Genomic DNA, 22,756 nt, shown 5'->3' with positions numbered 1-22,756 from the left:
GGAGTTTTTCTTCAGGAAAATGTACACTTATTTTCAGGTACAATCTGACCTATTAATGAAGCATATTTAAACTATGACCACAAGCACTGACACAAATAGCTTTTTCCATTCTTAATACAAATATAGTTTCATAGATTGAAGCTACCATGCATTTTTGATTGGTCTTAAGAGAAAACATTATTCAAGTATATCCATTGTTTAATTTCTGCTACCCACTCTGTCCTTCACCATTTTCATCATCACTCTAAATAGTAAATCCAGCCTAATTCCTGGGTGAGACAGCTCCCATAGCAGGACAAACCTTGGGAGAAGGTAAATCTTTCTCTTCCATTCATTAACTTATTTTATCACTAATAATGAGACTGTACACATACTAAAAAAAAAAAAAATTATCTCCTGTGCATAGTAATTTCATGTGTGGCCTCGACTGCCAGAGGAGTGCCTGCCCATGAGCTGGAGGGTGTGAGGGCAGGGACAGCTCCCTCTCTGAGGGATGGAGCAGCTGAAGCTCGGGCAAGAGAGGCACAAGGGTGGCAGGCAGCTGGGAGCTCACACTTCAGGGTAGTGTCTTGTCAGGTTTATGAGCATCCCCCCAGGATGGGTTTTAGTGTGGAGGGCATGGAATGAGATGTCTCTTAGAGCTTGAAGATACAAATGTGTTTGTTTGTTTGCTTGTTTGTTTGTTTTAAGGAGTTAAGGCTCTGATATTCTTATGCCTTTCTGGTTTGTGTAAGAAGAATGTATTGAGGAAAATATAAATAGAATCTTTAACACCTGAATCCGTGTACAGTTCGTATATGATCACCTAGAAACTAATCAAGGGGAATCAAACAGGTTTATTTCATGGTTGCTCTCCAGAGGAGGCACTAGGCATGCTGAATGATAGTTGAAATGCCAGAAACACGGATAATCACTAAAAGAAAGGAAGTACACCAATGGCATCTCAAAGTTCTTATCTGTACCTATTTTGCCTACAATAAAACATCTAAGCATAGTTGCATGCAAAAAAACCCACAGCCAAACATCTGAAGCTCAATGCTTCTTAAGGAGACACATTGCCATAGTGAAGCAGGACTAGAGATTATCTCGAGACCATTACTCTGTGCCTCTGCCCCAAGACAGGATCAACATTGTCACTGTCATATCTGACAGAAGCTTACAGTCATTTTACTGAGAGAGAAGTCATCATTTACCTAGGCAATCTACTCCAGTGCTTAATTACCCTTATTCTTAGAAAGCTTTTACAAATTCTTGCCTTGGTCCTCCTTACAGCCCATTACCTCTTGTCCTGCCTCTGTAGCCCAAGAACAGATGGCAGTCACACCCAAGTATTCCCCAAGGACACATTCCTGAAAAGAGCAGGGTAGCATGAGCATATTTTCACATAGGAACTAATGATGGGGAAAATGCATACAGGGATTTAAGAACTACACCTGGTTTTAAATCACAGGGAGCAGGATCACTGGGAGGAGAGTCTCTTTTCTGCTGCTGTCCTTTCAGCACAGATCATTGTTCTGAAAAGTAGAATTTGTACCGTCTGTGAGACAATGCCAAAGAAAGCTCTTGCATTGTAAGCATTCTTTATGTCTCTTTCTGGACAGTTGCATCTTCATCATCTTCCTGAAAATCAAAGGCAATCCATCATAGGTGAAGGACAGAAAAAATGGGACAAGGATGGTGGTGAGTGGAGTACTCTATTATAAATGGCCAGCAGCAGAACCTTTTAGTGGACAGGACAACAAGATGCCACTGTATTGCCTTAATGTCTGCTGAACCCTTCTACACAGACACAATCATAGCTTTCCCAGTATTCTTTTGCCTGCATCCAACACTCATTTGTTCTGCGTTGTGTTGATCTTCATATTTGCAAGTAGTGAAATGGGTTGACAGAGATGACCTGGTCACTCTTTATTTTGTGGATCATATTTCTACTTTCTGAAGGGCTTGGCTGCCTGAACTATGAGCTTTTTTTACTTTTATCTAATTATCTACTATTCTTCATATAGACCTCAAATTTGACTGTAGAATGGGGGTGAACAAATGCATGGGAGATGTCTAATGTGGGAGTAAGGGGTGAAGGTGGCCATGGGAAGGGGTAAATGTGTGGCAGCTATGTACCTTTGGAATGGACTCCACATGCCTCCTGTGTGGTAAGAGCAGTGTTTTCCCACACCTCTGGCATGGGACTTCTGTTGCTGGGGAGCTTACATGGAGACAGGGAGAACTCTCCCTGTGTGGTGGCTGTGTGTGTGAGAAGTGATTAATACTCTGAGACAAGAGGGTCCCTCACACTGACCAAGTCCTGCACAGGGGGCAGCAGTTTACAGGGATGGCTTTGCCTTGCAATCCAATTGCAGAATAGCTGGCACTTGACAACTGCTGGGGCTGCTGCCAAGGGCAGTCTGAGAAGTCACAGCCCTCTTCTCCATAGACATCTCCTCACTGCTGTGCTCTCCCTGGAGGTTTATGGCATGGGACACGGGCTGCACCCAGGCAGTGGTGGCAGCAGGAGGCACTGACGATGGGACAGCTCCTTCCTTCTGGCAGGTGGTGTCACGGTGATAGGAAACCAGCTCATTGCTGAAGTTGACCCTCTCCACAGGGGATTCAGGTGTGCAGCAGCACTGGCAGCCCAAGAGATTGCTGAAAGCCCTCCTGAAGTCTGCGTTGAAAGCATAGATGACTGGATTCAGTGAAGAGTTGGCCCAGCCAAACCACACAAAGACGTTGAAGGTGGTTTGGCCGATACAGAGTGGCTGTCCTTCAGGGTCCTCCTGGAGGCTGGGCTGGCAGAAAGGCAGCAGGCAGTTCAGCAGGAAGAAGGGCAGCCAGCAGCAGACAAAGACTCCCATTATGATAGAAAGGGTCTGCAGCACCCTGGTCTCCTTGCGCAAGGAACGCCGCAGAGAGGATGTGGGCTCCTTGCCAGGAGCTGGCCACTGCCCCCCTGCTCTCTCAAGGGTGGAGATGCGGCGGATCTGGGCCTGGGCAATTCTGTAGATCCTGGTGTAGGTGATGATCATTATGGCCACGGGGATGTAGAAGCTGATAAGGGAGGAGGTGATGGCATAAGTGCGGTTCAACCTGACATCACAGCGGGGTGTTGCAGGTAGCCAGGAGCCTGGATCTCCACTGTCCTTGGCTTTATGCCAGTGCAGCTGCACGGGGATGAAGGAGATGAGGATGGAGAGAGCCCAGGCCATGGCTATCATGGCACAAGCGAGGCGCTGCGTCATCCTGCGCTCATAGCGAAAGGGGCTGGCGATGGCCCAGTACCGGTCCAGGCTGATGATGCAGAGGTGCAGGATGGAGGCGGTGGAGCACATGATGTCGAAGGCCACCCAGGTGTCACAAAAGTGGCTGCCAAAGAGCCAGGAGCCTCCAGCCACCTCAGTGACCGCCTTCCAGGGCATCACCAAAAGGGCCACGCAGAGGTCCGAGATGGCCAGTGACAGCACGAACCAGTTGGTGACCTTGTTGCGGAGGCGGCGGAAGCGCAGGATGGCGAGGCACACGAGCGCATTGCCCAGCAGCGTGCCCAGCACCAGCGCGCCCAGCAGGCACCCGGTGAGCGCCCGCAGCACCCACGGGCCGCCCCCCGGCGCCGCGCTCCCCATCGGGGGCGCTGCCCCGGCCCCCGCGGCCGCTCCTGCCGGCGGAACAGCGCCCGAGGCGGCGGCGGGACCCGCCCCGGCCAGCGGCTGTGCGAGCGGCCGCCCGCGGGGGCATCTCTGCCCGCCGCCCTCGGTGCGCCCCGGGCTGTCCCGGGCTACTCACCCGCCGGCTGCCGGGGCCGCGCCTGCCGCCTCCCGGCTCGCCGCCGCCGCTCCCGGGGCCCGAGGGAGGCGCTGTCCCGCCGCGGCCCCGCGGGGGCTCCGGGCGGCGGAGCGGGGCCGGGCTGGGGCCGGGGCAGCCGCGCGTTCCGCCCGCAGCGCCGGCACCGAGCGGCGGCGGCTCCTCCGGGACGAGCCGGTGCCCGCGGCCCCCGCGCCGCCGGACCGAGCGGGCGCTGCCCGGGAGGGGATGGAGCGCTGCTCCCAAACGTGCGGGGGGAGCTTTCCCCGCAGCATCGCCCCGGGAAGGGCCCTGTGCCGGTCCTCAGCCTGTACTTGTCCAAGTGCCCGGGGCGAGGCAGGACCTGGCGCTCTCCGAGCGTCTCCTTTTGGAGACCGCGATCACAGCTTGGTTAGAGAGCAGGATGTCACTTCGTGTCGGTTTGCATCCACTGGGAATGCGCTCAGATCTGGCTGTCAGAGTCTGTTTTCACCAAAAAAGTATTGTGCCGTTTAGTTTTTGGTTTGAAATTTTATGTCATGAAACCAAAAGCACAGAAACCTAAGATGTCTAGTTTGGATCTGCTGCATTTTGGCAATAAGTTGTTCACAGCACCCAAACCCTGCCTCTTTATTTTTCAGCCAAATGTGTCTTCTGATGTCTTTCAACAGCCTTCTATTTATTATTATAATAATATGCATATTGTCATTTAAATGTATATAATTACCACACATATTTACAGCCTACATTCAATAAAGTATCCTAATGCAATTAGGGCATAATCCTTCATTTTCAAAGAATTTTAATCTTATCATGAGAAAAAAAGAGATTAGGACATGAATAGAAAATATCAATTAATGCCATTAATTGATATGGGAAGCAGGTATTTATTTTTACGTTAGGTATTTTTTTATTTCTTTGCCTCTAAATTAAAACTATTCCAATCACTAGTTCCAATACAAATAATTTTCAGGCAGTATGTGATTTCCATTGTATTCTTATGATGTTTCTGGTAATTAGTAGAGAGAGTGGAAATTTTTAAAATTAACCTTGAACAGCATAGCTGGCAGCTTACCTTGTAAAAAAAAATCAGCATATTTAAGCTCAGCTAGTTGGATTGTACCATTTCATAACAGATTGTTAACACTTGGTCCTGTTTTTCTTTGTGCCTTGGACATCACAGTCTTCATTAAGCAGCCCACTGTTATTCCTGCTATGATGCTGAAAATTGGAGTATATTTCTTATTAATGTGTTTATCTGTAAGACTAACTCGTAATTCAAACAACTGCTGGAGAATCTTCTCTAATTAAATATATACTTTGTTAAAGCAGTAGGAGCTGTAAAAATAACACAGGCTGGCATATAAGAGCCAACTCCACTTTTGTCTTATTTGTAACCATCTGTAGTTCCACATACGTGGCTTTTGCCAACATCTGCAAACCAAGTAGGTCTCTGATGTTCATTCCAACAGTAAGGACTAAAGCTTAGTTTGTAAGATTTATCTACACACTTGCTAATTTGACTTGATACATTTACTTTTATGTAGCAATCAATAAAATGACCCCAAAGGACAGAATATATTTGTGAAGGATTGTAAATGGGGCAGTAGCTGGACCTAAGGCAACACAGCACTGAAAAGGAAAGAGCAATGCTTTTGCATATTCAGCAGACAGTAGTGCTGCAGGGCTCTGTAGCACAAGGTAGCCAGCATCCTCCATATTAAAATAACTCTGTGTATCTCCTGTTCCCAGGATCACATTATGCTCTGTGAATATCTCTGGCTCCTTTTTAGCATGCATTATAAAGGAGAGTGTATATATGATGCTGTTTTGTGTGCAAATCTGTGAGTGCCTCGCCTCAAAATGTTGTGGCTGTTGAAGTAAAATCTGACTGACCAATCTCAAAAGATACATTTCTGATTGTTGTAATTAAAGTAGGCATCTAGGCTGAAGTCAGAACCCCTACTAATATCCTCACTGATAGGAAGGTTGTAGTGTGGACTCAAGCCTTACTAAATGCAATAGAATCTGCACCAAGAGAGACATTGTGAGTTCTCTTACCATGAAGAAAACATCAACAGACACATTCATTTTCTTAGATACCAGAGGATCCAAGTGGAAAATGTAAATGCTTAAGAAACTATACGGTGAGTCAGTGGCAAAGACAGAAATAGAAGCATTGCCCTGCTTTTATTCCTATATTGGGTTGGAAGGAGTGAAGTGTAAGCTTATGGGAGAGGGAGGAAAGAAAAACACAGGGGAAAACACAACGCTGTGTGAAAATAAGTGTGTGAGGTGAGTTGCAAATGCTGTAAGCTTTGATTTTAACTATTTCTTGAATTTATCTTACTTGGAATAGAACAGGAAAGCTCTGGGCAAAATAACTGAAAAATACTGATGGAATGGGTAAATCAGCCTCTCGTGACTTCAGAAAATTTGTGAGTTGTTCCACCTGTGAAAAATATTAACTTATCCAGAGAATATGTAAGACATATTACAATATGTATATAATGGCTTGACACTGTATGTATTTTAAATGCAATCACTGCATTTAAAATCTCTCTCCCTCAAAGAAGAGATTCATATAAGACACCAAAATCAGTTTCCTTCTCCTTCCCCTTTCTTTCTCCTTGTCTTACTTCTCCCCTATAAAATTACCTCATTCTAGACTAAGTGCTCACATGTTTTATAGCACATATGACTAAAAGGAGCCCTGATTCAGAAATTAAAATTGAGCCTTTAACAGTTTACTACTGACTGCATTTGGAAGTCAAGCTCACTGCATACCAGCTGGACAACTGAGGTTAAAACTCAGTGCTCAAACAGGACACAGTAATTCAACCCAAGCCTCAAGGTGCCACCTGGAGGGCACTGCCTTTGTCATGATCTGTGCTGTGGTGCCACAGCTGGCTGGGGGGAATGGCAGGGTCTGCTCTGTGCCTGGGAGCTGTGTGCAGGGTCAGTGCCAGTGTCACTGATGCTGTGTGCAGGGTCAGTGCCAGTGTCACTGATGATGTGGGCAGGGTTAATGCCAGTGTCACTGATGCTCTGTGCAGGGTCAGTGCCAATGTCACTGATGCTGTGTGTGCTCATACAGGCAGTGACTGGAGGGTGCAGCCACATTGATCCTGTGTCAGCATTTCTGCTTTGTCAAATGAATGTAATACCAAAGTGGTTAATTAAATAGCTAATTCAATTTTGAGATCATGTCCAAATGGGGAGGATTTTATAACAAACTTTGGGAAGTGGTGTGAGTTTTTAGTATGTGGTCAGAATTTCAGACAGCCATAACACTGTGTTTTGTTTTGTGTTCATTTTTTTCAGAAATTTAGTGAAACAGAGCCTATGAGCAAGCTGGCAAGCTTTCTAGCACCTGGGAGATGTGATATTTGATAGGCTGAATTCCAGTGTTTCATAAGGAGCATTTCAGTCTCTCATCTTGTTCCAAGGGTGCACACAGCTCATGCCAGAACAGCTTGGAGTGCAGTGTTACAATGCATGAGCATGGAGCACAATTGCTTCCTGAAGGCAAGGTCCTGCCACTGCCCTAGTAAGGCTTGGTGCTTGGAAAGCCTGTGTTTGAGCATTAGCAGTGGTTCAGTACAGAGAAAATAAGTAAGGCAGAAGTGATGCCAGGAGGCAGATAAAAGCCCTTTGAAGGGTTCACAGCCCTATATTCTCTCTTCTTTCTCTGAAGATTTCACATCCCTAGAATCTGTCCAACACATATTTTAGAGCAATCTTTGGATTCCTCTCACTCATTTGACAGCACAAATTTTCTCTTACCTAAGTTAGGGTAGGAGCCCATACTGGCAAGCCTAATTTACCCACTTACTGCAAGCTCTGGACCACAGCATGTAACGTAACTGGGCATTGATGCTCAAGGATACTTACAGACTTGCAGGCACAACAGATAAGGTTCCACAGCTTACACTTACTACTTTGGAAATTGATTCAGATTCAAGTTCTTGTTCTCAATACACAAATTAATCTGGGTTTCCCCAAGCTTCATGCTGGTAAAGGCCACAGAAAATGCTTACAGTAAAGATCACAGTAGTAATAACTACTTGGTAATTATCCCTGGCCAGAAACAAACTCATCCTGAAGGGATCCCTTGGTTATAATCTTTGCCCCATAAGTTCCAACAGCTCACGCACCTTGCCACCTAGTGTTCCATGTTCCTTCTCCAGCAAGGGCTGAGCAAACTTGTGTTTGAATAAAAAACAGATAAAGAAAGCCCCTTGTTTGTAGTACATGCTGATTTTCCTTTGGTGGATCATGCCAAATATCAGGTGCAGTGGCTATAGCTTGATTGCATGATAGGTACTTTCCTGGAGATACCCCAGTCTAGGAAACAGGTCTCTTTCAGTTCTTCCTTGATGCTCCATCTATGGAAACATTTACACAGAGAAATGGAGGCAGTGGGTATGATTGGTTCTCAAGACTGAGTCAGGATGAAATAAGTACAATGTACATAATGTCCTTGGAACTGAACAATGAGAAGTGTTCCACTGTCACACTGTTCAGCCACAGCCATCATCTAATAGCTCCATTTACAGCAGTGTTGGACTGGGACACTTCACTGATAAGAATTACATGAAAAACTTTATGGAATAATTCAGCAACACAGGCCCTCAGTGCTGTCTGGAAAATAGCTCAGGCTATGTGTAGGATGCAACACTGCATAATTAGAAGGTGATATTTCTGTGTAGTAAATGTACGCCCTTTTTTTTCTCATTTCCCTCATTCCTGTCCATCCATTATGCCAAATGTTGCAAGTTGGTTTGTACAAACAGACAAACATTTCTCCGCAAATATAATTAACAAATGTCCTTAATAAATTATACACTTTAAAAGTTTCTCCCCTTTTGCACTGCCTGTGATTAGCCCTACTCCTACTGGCTGTGCCTGGCTGCAGCATTTCCTGAGGGATTATCTGCCAGTTAAGTGCAGCTTAAACACTCTGCAGTAAATTGAACCTTACCCTTTCCAACCACTCCCTCTTATTCTGTTTGCTCAAGATAAGGGAGATTTGTTCTTTTAAGGATAAACTCCTTTTTGCTATTATTTCGGACCTGGTTCAACATTCACAAGCAGTGCTTTGTAAACTGAGGTAGGCAGCTCTTGCTTCCAGCTACTTATTCCTGTATTTGTATCTTCCAGCTTCATGTGCTGTGAAACCAACAGAATTGCTAGGACAGTAATGTCAAAAAAACATGGCAAAAAAAAAAAATTAGGTTATTTTTCATCCGTAAGACCAATTCATACCAATATTGTCACTGAAAACTGTTCACTCATTTGCTCTTGTACATTCTGTAATAATTTCTTCAACTTTCTATGAAAGGTTTGAAAGCTTCTATGCTGGTCATATCTCAAGAAAATAATTTATAATAAAATCCAATTAAAAGTTTTCATCTGCAAATAGTCCTAAGCCCCTTTCAACTTCCCTTGAGTTCAGGAGGAAAGGCTCTTTCAAGTTTCATCTTAGTGGACTTTTTTTTTCTTAGAGTACTTATCTTGCCACTAAATTTATCAAACAGAATTCAAAAGCACCCAGGTCCTCAAACTCAGTCTTGGCAACATTTTAGAGTCATGCTGTATATTCATACATAGCATCTGTAAGTTCAGGGCAAATTAAAATCAGATCAACTAGATTATTCCTAAATATTTAATGTGAACTTACCTTATGAAGAGGATGTGTTTGGAGAATGAGAAGACAGACTCCTCTTCTCATAGCTCCCAATGTGTATTACAACATTATTTAAAATTTTATTACAGAATATAAATCAAATATGACTTGGCAAAAAAAAAATTAAAATAATAATTCCCATGTATTACTTTTCTTCCTGCTTTTGCTTTATCAGCCATAGAAGTGATTTTATCTGTATTAATGACACAGTAAGCAAACAACACAAGACTGAGACAGGAATTTGTTGTACTCATCATAGGGGAGAACTAACAAATGTTTATCAACAATGTATTGATATTAGAAAAGTAAACACTCTAATTGCACGTGACCATATATGTTGGTAGGAAAAGTGCAAAGTAAAATCTCTGCAGTTCAATGAACTCTCACAAAAAATGGGTACTGCTGTAGGCTACCATGGTGCTATCCCGCCTAAAAACCAGAAAGTTTTTAAAACCTTCAAAACCGGTTGAGACCGAATATATGTGATTCAAAATTAGTGGATGAAATATGTGAGAGAATAACTGTTCTCTAAGCCCCTTATAGAAACCCAAAAGAGGTAGGTTGAGAACAACTGGCCAAAATGTTCTCAGAGACAGGAGAAATGGACTCAGATCACTTCCTCATTCAGTGACCCTCTTTTCACTTAATCCCAAAAAGATGCCTCCCCTAACAACACAAGCTGAGGAACATGAGGTCCTGTGTTGCCTGTTGACACTTACTTCTTCCTTTTCTTCTGCTTCATCTATGTCTGTTCTCTGCCCATTTTTGTGCATTTCAAGGGGTGAATTTGTACAAAAAGGAAGAGAAAACCTGAAGTCTGTGAACACATCATGAGGTTTCTGGCAGACATGGACAGAGACTGTGGATCAGGTAAGTAAGTGGTTGGTTAACTGGATAGAAAGAGGAAAGCAAAAGGGTTTTGGATCATAACAGAAGTGGATTTTAAATTTCTTTCATTAATATCTTCTACACTCTTAAGAACCTGTGTGGTTACAAATCTGTTTTGGATGTGGTAATAAATACTTCTTTTTGTTTCTATTTTAACCTGGTTTTAGATAAGGGCGATTTCTAGGTAACTCTCTGTCCATATGGATTTAATGGCATTTAAACCAGGAACATTTGGATACATTGGAGTCTTTGACTTTTCTGTATTTTGATGGTGATAGCCAGAAGGAAACAGAAGTCTATATATAGGTATATAATCTAATTAGCCCTGTCTGGCCGTGGGAAACATGGAGGTTACATGGAAGGAGAGAGAGTCTCCCAGTGACTGTCAATAACCTGGAAAGGCTCCAGGTGCCTAACAGAGCAATGACAACTACAGCTTAGCCCATAGCAGTGCTCAGGGTGGTTTTGGCACTGTTTGAACCACCACAAGCATAAACATACACAAGCAAAGTAATACAGACTGAACTGCCTTAATACAGGTATACAGAGTGTTTGATCCACAGGCAGTGTAATTTAATTCTAGGACTGCAGCAGGACTGGGAGTGTGCCAAGGAGAAGCTTTCAGTGTGCAGGAGTCTGCCAAACAACTAAATTAATTGTTAGTTACACTCTGCGATGAGATCTTGTCCAGAGGGCTTTGTATTGAACATGCAAACTGCTATTAGTGGGCTGCAAAATGTTCTTTCCAAAGCAGCATTTCCAAAGGAGTGAAAGCCTTGGGAGGGAACTGCCAGAGATCACAACTATATTGCAAATAGAAGAACATCTGAGCTTTTGGGAGCCCTAGGGAAGAGCTCTTCCTATACATTGATTTGAGGAAGCCATTCCATGTTTTAATTACAGAAGTAATGAAACAGCTCTGAGAAACCATCAGCGGGGTATTGGTTATGGTGTACCTGTTACAGTGGATATTTCAGTTAGCAGCATTGATTGCACAAGAGTTAGACTAATATTTGAATCCTTGTTATGTTGTCCTTTTGACAATGAGAAGTTAGTGATGGGCATTGGCTTATTAGTTATACAGTTTGTTGTTTGCGTTTTTTTACAGACTAGTGTTTTTTGTCAGTCTTTGGAACAAATTATAAATTACAGTTTTCTCATTCATAATCTGCTATTTAGTCCCACTGTGAATTGCTCACAACATTTTGCAAACTACCTCCTCATGCTTGCTCATTCAAATCAGACTGAGCTGAACTGGCTGAACATTTGCCTGATGATGGAAGTGCCGAATTAATTCCCTGCTTTGTTTTGCTTGTGTGCACAGCTTTTGCTTCACCTCTTAAACTGTCTGTCTTTATCTCAACCTATGGATTTCCTTATTTTTACACCCCTCCATCCCACAGGGAGATTGAGTGAATGGCTGTGTGGGCCATAGCTGCTGTCTGGGATTAAACCACAGCAGTCCTGGAGATGGAAATCAATGCAAATCCAATGAACCAACTGGTCTTATTTTGTGCAGCACAATATGCTATCCTTTGGAAGCCCTGGCACAATTACCAGCTGCTGCACTGACTGAAATTGGTGCACCACAACCCAGCCCTGTGTTACACCCTCAGGCCAGTCTCCATTTCACTCAGCTTGTTTAACATCTGGGACTGCTTTGCTGCTGCTACATTAATGAAATCACTGAGGTCTGTTCAAGGGTGACTCTGCCATGGAGCATCCCAGGTAAACAATGAACACTCTGTTGAGAATGAGCACAGACACTCTCTGGATCTGAGTGTTTCCTTAAACCTGAACTTGAAAAGCAGGAGAGCCTCTGTAGCACCCAGGATGCAGGTTCATTCAGCAGGCAGAGTGTGATCAGTCTCCACCGTGTCTGAGATGACCCGAATCACAGTGGAGAACAAAAAGCCTACCATCTTAGTTACAGCAAAACCTTAATTAGAAAGCTTTAGCTAACAAAAAACTTAATTAGTTCATCTTTGTTAATGGTTGCTTTTGACCAGGGTAGCATACAAAGTGTTCTCACAAGCAGTTCAGATGTCATATTCAAAGGATAGGCAATCCTGGAGATATTTATTGGGCATTTTTGCAAACAACTGTGGTCAATAGTCCTTTATATTTGGCACAGCTGCAGCTGGATGAGGCTGCAGGCTTGCTATCAAGATAGTCAAATAAAATTTGAGATTATAACTATTAGCCAGTTACTCAAGTCAAAAAAGGTGAGATCAGACTTCCTTGCTGCATGTATAACACCAGTGTTGCACATCTGACCTCACGACAAGCAAAAAAAATCACTATTTTTTTAACTCGAGCAAAGCCTAGACTTTATACTGCAAAGTGCTAAGAAGTCACAACACAGTGAAATGCATCAGCTTTTTATTTAGGTAAGGAATCCCAGTCTAAACCTTTCTTTCCAAAATGCTCACAATTTTTAAGGAAAAAAAAAAAAAGCTAAGGAGAGGCTGCTTCTTCCCTGTGGCAGGTCACGCCTCTGGGCATGCTCCCCTTGCCTGCCTTTAAAAGCAAGGCACTCCAACCACTCTGGAGCACCTTCTAAGGTGCGGACATTAAATGGAGAACTTCTTTGGCCAGGGATTTCCAGGACAATGGCACTTGTCTTGCAATGAACTGTGAGTATTTGCTGTTGGAATACCTAAGTAATCTGTTGGGTTGGGGTGTTTTTTGTGTTTGTCTAGGATGAGGGGTAGTCCGCAAGGGCAGCCATGGGACCTAATGCTGTTACTGCTCTTCCGGGCACATGAAGCCCCTTTACCTCTTCTTTGACTTGTGGCCTTGCTCTCCTGCCGGGCCGAATGGTCTGTAATAATTTGGGTTTTCTCTGAGAAATGTGGTGGGAAACACAGGTGATGGGACCTGTACATGCCCTCCATCCACCTCTCCAGCGTTAACCTGGAGTTGTGACATTCCATCCCTTGCTCAGGAGAGGATTCACCCCAGGATTTCGAAGTGCCGATGTAATTTCCCTTTTCTCCCCATCCCGTTTCCCCAGAGCTCAGGAAGGTCCCGTCTCCTCCAAGAAGCGATGCTGCCCTGCCCTGCCCGTCCCTCGTGCCCACGGCTCGGCCGCCGCGGGGGCAGCGGTGCCGGGGCTCCCCGGGCCCTCTGCTGGAGCCCGTCTGTGTGCAGTGCGTGTGCCAGCCGGGACAGTTCGCTCAATCCCAGCCCGGGCGGCTCTGGGGCAGGGACGGAGGGACGAGGCGGCCGGGCTGGGCTTTCCGCAGCCGCGGCACATCGGCGGAACGCGGTCCATGCTGCGAGCCCCTGGGCGGAACACGGTAGCGGGGGCGCGGCGCGGCCTCCACAGCGCCCCTGGCGGGCGAGGGCCCGTCTGGGTGGCATCTCTATGGTTCCGGATGCGGCCCTGCCGGGAGGGCGAGCGGGCGGGCGCTTCCTGCCCGGCCTCTCTATGGTGACTCTCCGGGGGGAAGGGCCGGCGCCGCGCGCCTGCGTGTGCCGGGCCCGCCCGCCCCCTGCCGAGGCCGCTGCCCGACGCGCGGAGCGGCGCCGGCTGCCAGCGCTCGCGGCGCCGCCGGTGCGGAGGAAGGCGCGCGCGCCCCGGCCCCCGCCGCGCCCCCGGGGCTCCGCGGCGGCAAATGGTGGGGCCGGACGATGCCGGAGCTCCGGGCGGCGCAGCCGTGTTTCCCGCGGGCCGGCAGGAGGCGGCGGAGGAAGAGGCGGCGGAGGAGGAGGAGGACGGGGAGCGGGATGGGAGCCGGGGCTCGAGCCGGCGGAGCGGCGGGCCGGGGCAGGAGCGGCTGCTGCAGCGGTACCTGGCGGCGCTCGGCCCCATCGCGGCGGCGAGTGGGAAGCGCTGCCCGGAGAAGCCCGCGAACGGAGCCGCCTGCGCCGTGGGCCCCTGCGGGAGGATGACCAACGGGGACGTCGGCTTCCTGCTGCCGCCGCAGGAGCCGCCGCCGCCACCCCCTCGGGCAAGACGGGATGAGCCGGGGCCGGAGGAGGAGGAAGCTAAACTGCAGAACGGGGGCTTCCTCCCCTGCCCGGCGGGAGGCGTCCCCGTGGGAACCGCCTTGGAAGAGCCGCTGAGGAGCTGCCGGCTGCGGAGCGAGGCGGAGCGGCGCGGGGGGGCGGCGGCCGAGAGTCCCTCGCCGCCCCGCAGCCCGGGGGGCGACGCCCCAGCCGCGCGGACCTGCCGGGACCGGGCCGAGCCCGCCGCCCTGCCCCCGGCGCCCCTCGGCTTCACGGACGTGAACCTGAACTCCCGCAACACGTACGAGGTGAGCCGCCGCCGCAGCGCCCCGGAGCACCTGCCCCACGGAGGGACCCCGCCCGCCGAGCCGGCCCCGCCGCCGCAGGAGCCCGCGGAGAGGGCCCGGCACCGGGTGGGCATCGCCGCCGCCGGCAGCAGCTTCGCCGAGTTCTTCACCAGGTAAAGGAGCCGGCGGCGGGGCCGGTGAGGCCGTGCCCGGCAGAGCCTGGGGCCGGGGGGATGCGGGTCTGCCCGCCGGGGCACGGGCGGCCGTGGGCTCTGTGCGGGAGCGGCTCTCGGGGCAGCCGGGCCTTGCTGCGGGTAGCACAGGGAAGAGTGGCTCCGACCCTCGCGGGCTCTTTTCGCTAGGAAGCAGATACTGTCAGGGCAGGATAGAGGCTTTGGACGCGACAGTAAGATGATAAAGACCCTTTTACTGCTCCGAACTTCATGGACTTCAAACTGGAATTTGCTTCCTGTACCAGGGCATATCGCTGAACGATCACAGTGGTACTCATTAAACCGCTGGAGAATAAAGTGAAAGTTGGTGGTGGTGGAAACGCCTTTCAAATCGTCGTGGAAATTGCCAAGTGTTATAAAGCGTTTCCTACTTGTTGACGGTGTAGATAGAGTTTACTTATTTAGTTCTAAGCGTGGTGTTGAAAACTTCAAGGACTATGCTTTGTGCTTGAATTGACTTGTGTTAAGTTTCTAGCACAAAACCGAAAGCTGTGGGACATCCAGCTTTGTCGCCTAGGATCTCTGTCGCATTACTCTTTAGCATACTACACAGGAGGTGCAGCTGGACCATAATCATTTATAGCACACTCCATAGTACCTTTATTATGTTTAAAGTGAGGAATTTTATTTCCAGCAGTTTTAAGTCTCCCAAACCGAGGGGTTATAGTTGTTGTTCAAGTCGCTGATAGGACAGTAGGTCTTTTAAGTGTTTTAAGATGACAGAATAAGATTAATTTATTAACTGAAGAATTGAGATGGGAGAAGTTTGATCTCAAAATGGGATCCCAAATGGAGAAATGGGCTCGCTCTGCCAACTCTCAGAAAAGGGAGAGATGGATTCTTAAGGATAAAGATAGTAGCAGTTGAAGATAAGTTTGGTGCACCCACTTTGTTTCAGGGATGGACTGAGAGATTCCTGCAATTCCTGCTATTCCATATTAGTGATCTTCCATCCCATGCTTTTGTTCCTTTTTCCCTCATGTTATGTAGACTGCAGTATATTGTATGAGAGTAGCTCAGTTGGTTGGAGAATGGTGCTAATAAGGCCAAGGTTGTGAATTCAGTCCCTGTCTGAGCCGTTCACTTGAAGAGTTGGACTCGATGATCCTTGTGGGTCTCTTCAAGTCAGAATATTCTGTGCTATTACCTTCCTTTTGCCTCACTACTTGAGCACGTCTACCAGTAACATTTATGTTGTTGCTTTTGCCCCAAATCAATAATTGATTGAAATTCTGGAGCATTTTCCTCATAGATGCTGTGGTTTAACCCCAGGTAGTAACTAAGCACTACACAGCTTCTTGCTTTCCACCTCCTTCACTGCTGGCCCCAGTGAAATGGGAAAGAGAATCAAAAGTAAAACTTGTAGGTTGATGTAAGAAAATTTTGGTAATTTAAGCAAAGTAAAATATAATTATAATAGTAATAATGATAATATAAAGAAAAACTAAGTGGTGCACAACCCAGTTGCTCACCACCCATTGATTAATGCCAGACCTTTCCCCACACACTGATCAGCCCCTTCTGGATAACTCCCCCAGTTTATGTTCTGTGCATTAGGTTTTTATAGCGTGACATCCTTTTGGCCAGTTTGGATCACCTGTCCCAGCTATAATCCCTCTCAGCTTTTTGTGTACTTCCTCACTGGCAGAGCATGAGACACAGTCCTTGACTTAGGATAAGCACAACTTAGCAACAAACAAAACATCAGAGTGTTATCAACATTGTTCCGGTACTGAATCCAAAACAGAGCTCTGTACCAGCTACTGGGAAGAAGTTAACTCTATCCCAGATAAAACCAGGACCATAGAAAACTTTGAACTTGGTGTGCAGTAGAAGTGGTCAATATACATTGATATTTGCTGGTTTTAGTAAAGGCTTGGGTAATAGATGAAAAAGTGTAATTACTTCTATCCTGACAAAAGCTATAGTACAGACACCTCAATGGAAGAGTGGCTTTCAGGAAATCCCATTTCACAGTGCCTGACCTGCCCAGCTGGCTGTGCCTCTGGTGCATTTGGCCTGGTGAGCAATACTGGCTACCTTCAGTTTTGCCTGTACATTCATAAAAGAGCCTTAGTTACAGCTGATTTCATCTCATCGGCCAAAATGAAATTGGCTAATGAAAACTTCCAGTGATTTTCTTTAAAAACAAGTTCAAACTTGTCTTGCTTGGTAGATTTGTATCTAGATAAATAAATACTAGAATGGGTAATATCCATTATGAAAAGTGTAATAAAGCTTTTATAACTTTCTCAGTAGTTAGTTCTTTTCTTCTGAACCTGTAATTCAAAAGTTTAGACTTCTCACTTTTATTTTAAACTGTCCAGATTTATACAAAGCTGACAGTTGCCAATGTAAGTGGGTTATCCTATAGTTCTTAAAAAGAGGATGTCAGTAATGAGAACTAAAATGATATATAAAATTGTCCTGTGTTTGAATGTTTGTAGCAACTCTACTTCCTTGTGAAGTTCTCAGGAGAAGTTGCTTGTATTTTTGGATGTGCACAGGCTCATAAATGATGTTGCTCCCCAGAGTTTGAGTTGTACCAAGTGGCTGTGTACCTGAGAGAGAGCAACTCATTTGTGTTTTGTCAGAGTGTAGCTGCTCCCACAATGTAAAAAAAGAAAACCCAAAAGGTACTGGATGTGCTCCGTGGGTAGCCCAGCAACCTGGAGTATCTTAGGTAGGATGTTTTGTGCTTGTAATGCTCTTAGTTGAGTTTGCAAACTGTCTAAAATGTGGTATTTCCCAATGTGTTTTTCTAATAGCCATAATTATATGGAAATTATTCTAGAAGCTGGACATTTCTTGCAGATACTTAAAAAAGAGAAGGCAAAGGAAGTCCTACTGCCTTTGGCTTTATTGTTGTAGTTGCTGTGACTGAACAGTTTGATCAGACAGATCTGGGTTAGGAGGCTGCTGTTTCCAGCTAGTCCAGCTTGTTCCCAGCTCTTCAGTTATCAGACTGACCTGCTTCATAGTTCTTTGAAATAATCTGTGTTAATTGTCTGTCTTCATTCATTGAACCAGAGAGAAAATTGGTGAGGTAAGGTGGGGGAAAAAGCAAGCAGCTGTCATCAGATGCATCTTATCCAAACTCTGTGACAGGGAGAGTGGCTGTGCCCTTGAAATTGTCGTTAGCAATTACTTTAAGATCCTGGGGAAGTTTGCATTGGTGACTAGAACCTTTTTTTAAGGTAAGTATTAGGTATGATGTATAGCCTTGGAATTTTAAGTTGTATTTGTCCCAAATCATTGAGCCTGTCAAATCAATACTAACAAATTTTAACAGAAAAATAATTAGTTTTGCTGTACATCTTATTTCTCTTCACATGTGAAGTAGGATGCCACAAGTAGATCAGTATGTGGAGCAGAGTGTCATGGAAAGGAAAATTGCATGGCTATGGTCAGTTGTATCCACTGTGCTGCTGTTTTGGTCAGAGCAAGAAATAGCTTCTTGGAAGTCACCTGTCACTGCTTTGTAGTCCTGTAGTGTATAATTCATAATGCAGTCATATACAGGCATTGTTCTGATGGTTTGTGGTCTTACACAGCAGCTTCCAAGGGCAGTGCTCTGTTCTTGGGTTACTGGATCCCTGTTGGGTGCAGAATGGTTCAGTGAGCAGGAACATTGCATGGACAGTTGAATTAAAGCCATGATTATTACCTCGACTACAGTATGCTCTAAATGTGCTGCTTCTGGGGGCAGAGCAAAACAGTACACCAGAAAGGTCAAGCAGCAGCAAGTAATCCAGGGCTGAGATAGACTTGATTCTGAACCTCTTCTAAAGATGAGTTCTACTTAATAGTTCTGTAGGTAGGTACCAGACATCTTTTCAGCTTGTGTAGATATTGTACCTTTGTGAATTGTGTATTTGCTAGACAAATTTAGGTATCTGGTAGTTTGTTATTCCTTGATTCAAAGCTTACTGTTGACAACAGTGATATTTGCTTTTGTAGTGGTAGAGCACCATTTTCCCAAGTACTTGTGTTCCAGTATTCACCTCAGATTCACTATGAGATTAATTAATAACTGCCACTTCTTGTAGGTCTTTGGAGTGTGCTGTGAGAAATAGGTGTAAGGGGTTATAAGCATGTATGGCCAGTTGGCACACATATTCTTATGGAAAATGTCTTTAGTCTCTTACTTTTTTCATTGCCCAGAGTGATTGTGTTTGTTGTCCAGAAGTTTTGAAAAATGTTCACTTGAAGAGGTGACGGAAAGTCAAAAGTAGTCAGTATTTGTAGGCACAAAGCACAAGAAATCACTGAAGCTCACATCTTTGTCTCCCTCTTTGTAAACACAGCCTTGAGTAGGTAGTCCTTCAAAAGCTGCTAATCTTCTTGCCTTTGCAGATGTCCTTGGCAGAGTCTGGAGGGTTGCAGGGAGGTTCACTGAGTGTTGTTACTCAGTACACAGTAGTGTCTCTAGCTATGTAGTTTATATTTCAGTTTTTTACTAAGTGCCGCTTGCAGCTCTTTGCACTACCTAGGCATCTACCTAGATGGGTCTTGTGAAAGTTTAGTACCAGAATCAACATTTCTCTTAGAGAAAAGCTCTGCATACATAAGTCATCATGAAACTTCAGGGGATGTACTAGGCACCTATGGAGAAGAAAAATCTTTAGTGGACTTCTGATCAAAAATGAATCAAGTGGGAATGGGCTGTCCTTGTGACAGGTCTTCTAAACCTTCCATTCATGTAAAGATAAGAAAACAGATTGATGGGGTCACTTCACAGTGCTTAATTTCTATTCTGCTATTGCTTATGCCTATATCTTGATCAGATCTTACTGAAAAAAAAACTGTGTGTTTTATGATTTTGGTGTTGTTTTTACATTGTCCAGATTAAAACAAACCGAATGAAAAAAAGTACAGCTATACCATCAATATATATTGGAAAGATGATTAGAGAGAAGAGTTAAGGGAGTACATAAAAGCTTCCTTGAGAAATCATGAGAGCGCCCTTCTGCCTTCTGTTTTTGGGTGCATATGTTTCTGCTTTCTATAAGTAATTTTGTAACGTAAGGGAAGAAATTGATACATATAATTGCTTTGAATTAAAGCTGATTGGAGAAAGTAAGCAAGAGTGCCTGGACCCTAATCTGTGGGCAACTTCAAACAGCCCTTTTTTCCCCCCTGAGTCAGAGACATAAGTGACTTGATAAAATAGGATATGGCATTCATATTACCAAGTTGAGAAGCTCCTCTGTGTATTCTTCCTTGACATTTGTGAAGAATGATTTGTTTTGTGACGTTGTGTTCACCTGTTGACCAGTTTCTGACTTTCAATGAGTGTTTCACCATAGATAAGATGCTTTGCACCCATGGAATCAATTTGGTTAGGATGTCTGTTGACTAGCAAATCAAAGTGAAATTTCAGGAGCTCAAGCAGAAGAATGTTACGTTAATTTAATTCTGGATAGGTTTCAGAAGGACACGTTGCTCCAGCTTCTGTCTGCAGCGTCTTTCCCCAGTTTACCCCCTCGAGGAAAAAAAGCTGCCTGAATAGATGTCAATTCTGAAACCTCAGATGTATAGTCTTCATCAGTCTGTAATGCCTAAAGTATTGTTAGCAATTTTTCTACTCTCCTTAGTGGATAGTGTAATGGACAGTGTTATATTCTACACCGGTACATATATTTGCACTAGGAGTTTTGTAATCCTAGTATGAATTTTCATGAAGTAAGTTCTCATTAAACTAATGCTGTAGGGTTCTTTTGTGGGGGACTGTGTGGATTTTTTTGAGCCAAACAGCTTAAATTGCTGTTTTGTATGCAGCAAACTGTTGGAATCATAGCTTGTTTTGTTCAGGACTGTTCCACAGAGGCATTTAAACTTAATCTGAAAGCATCTTCTCTTCTCCCCCTCCCCTTCATTTGCAGAAGGCCTTTTCATTCATTGGTCTCTTCTGCTTATTTGGGGTCACAGGGTTTCTTACAGAGTATATTGAGAGTAGTGACAAAGTGAATGGAACATCTCTTCTGAATAGGCTATGACTAAAAGAAGAATGTTTTACATGGGAAATAACAACCAAAGGAGTTCACTTAAATCACAGCTGGCCTCTAAGAAAATGATAGTTCTATGTTTTTGCTCTCTTGGCTGTTCCAGTGATTCATTAGGTTATTTTGTCCTGATTGCTTAAGAATAAAAAAGGAGTTTAAGGGTTTTTGGTCACATTTCATTCACGTAGATGAAAAAATCGTTACTCCTCTCTTGAGTTTATTGGAACTGCTGAGATGTTTACGATATAAACACCTGTCCTTTTTTATTTATCATAATTGGTCTTGTTTGTTGTTCAGCTGGGAAGGAACTAGGTTTGTTGAACGGGGTGGTTGGCACTGCTTTAAACTTTGCAATCTCTGTGTGTGCATCTTTTTATTACTGCTTTCTAAGGAAGTGAAGCAGGATTTCTGCTTCATCTCCCTAGTACTGCAGCCTGTTTCCGAGGTCAGTCAGACCTCTCAGAATCTGAGAGAGCTCCAGCATAAAAATCCTACAGATTTTTGAATGAAGTGTGAACACAAGGAGAGCCTGCAAAAGAGACTGATAATTTGCCTCTGTATTTTCAGAAACCAGTCAGCTATGCAAGCCACCTGCAGAGCATTTTGCTTCTGGCTCGATATTGGGGTAACAGTCTGAAGAAGAGTGTGGCTGTTGTGTGGGTGAACTTATGACTTCAGTTAGTAGAAAACTAGTTTTCATGGTCACAGATGAGTTTATTCTTTCAGAACTTCTGAGAGCCAAACACTAGGACTGGTGTTCTTCTGAATTCCTTTCCTGCTTTCTTATAGCCTGACTAAAAAGCTGTGGCCTAGAGGACTACTTTCCTACAATTTTTCTCCCTTCTCCAAGGTACTCCTTTATTAAGAAGAAGCTATGTTCAGTTTCCATTGTTATGTTGGGTGCACATTGTAATGTGCTCTTGGCTAAGTGAAAATGTGTCTTTTGATCCTGTAGCATAATAAAGCTTCCTTGTTGGCTCCCCTTGCCTGTGACATTTGTTGGTCTAAGCTTCCTGAAGGCCAGCTGTAGAATAGGCAATCTAAGCTTGGCTGTGGTCAGGCCTCAGACCTTGCAGAGCTCTGTCCTGTCTGTGTTGCTTCAGTTGCCTAATGCATTCATTAATGTGGGATCTTGTCTGTCTGCTGCTGGGCAGTAATGAAGCAGTTTGTGTGCTGGATGCCAGAGTGCTTTAAAACTCAAACAATTTGCTGTCAAAGGTATTTGTGTGGCTGGCATCTGTGTGCCTTAGGTAGCTGGAGGAACTGGGGTGGTTTGGACAAGAGAAAACTGAAGGGAGACCTTGTCATTCTACAAATACTTGTGAGGAGGTTGTAGTGACATGGGTGTCAGTTTCTTTTTCCACTTATCAATGATAGGATGAGAGGAAACAGCCTCAAATTGTGGCAAGGGAGGTTTAGGTTGGATATTAGGAAAAGCACCATCACTGAAAGGCTAGTCAAGCATTGGAACAGGCTGCCCAAGGAAGTGGTTGAGTCACCATCCCTGGAAGTGTTTGAAAGTCATGTAGGTGTGACACTTAGGGACATGGTTTGGTGGTGATCCTATCAGTGCTGGGCTAATTGTTTGACTCAATTATCTTAGAGATCTTTTCTAACCTAAATGATTCTATTATTCTTGCTTTTTCTTGTTGTAAACTGTGTTTTGCAAATTGCTTGCTGTTCCTCAAATTCTGTAAGTAGTGGAGTGGTAGATTGGAAAATTTCTTCCTTGTTCTTAGAAAAGATGTCAGGCAAAACTGAATTAAATCAGTCCCCTGCCTGATCAGCTAAGAGATCAAAAATTAATTCTTGTGTTTTGTAGTATTTCTGCAATTGATCACTGAAGCAATGACAAAATATATTGTGAATTGCTAGTTGCAGCTGAAACCCAGTGCACTGAGTGACTGCAAAAGTGCTCCAGTGCTT

The 22,756-nt window shown here is 45.0% G+C and overlaps 2 protein-coding genes across 3 annotated transcripts in view; one reads left to right on the top strand and one right to left on the bottom strand.

Annotated features, from left to right (window-relative positions):
- Positions 1–816: 816 nt before the first annotated feature.
- Positions 817–3,617, bottom strand: LOC134421975 (D(1)-like dopamine receptor). The gene has a single exon (XM_063163520.1). The coding sequence runs from the start codon at positions 3,615–3,617 to the stop codon at positions 2,322–2,324; it is 1,296 nt and encodes a 431-aa protein (XP_063019590.1). The 3' UTR covers positions 817–2,321.
- A 10,354-nt stretch (positions 3,618–13,971) lies between these two features.
- The window catches only part of TBC1D12 (TBC1 domain family member 12), a 41,314-nt gene continuing 32,529 nt past the window's right edge, over positions 13,972–22,756 (top strand). For both annotated transcript variants that reach the window (XM_063163519.1, XM_063163518.1), the window contains exon 1: positions 13,972–14,765. In XM_063163519.1, the coding sequence (XP_063019589.1) occupies positions 13,972–14,765 (794 nt within the window). The remainder of the gene's footprint in view (positions 14,766–22,756) is intronic.

Source organism: Melospiza melodia, chromosome 9 (genome assembly GCF_035770615.1).
Source record: "Melospiza melodia melodia isolate bMelMel2 chromosome 9, bMelMel2.pri, whole genome shotgun sequence".
NCBI lineage: Eukaryota > Metazoa > Chordata > Aves > Passeriformes > Passerellidae > Melospiza > Melospiza melodia.
This window is presented reverse-complemented; position numbering and strand designations above follow the sequence as displayed.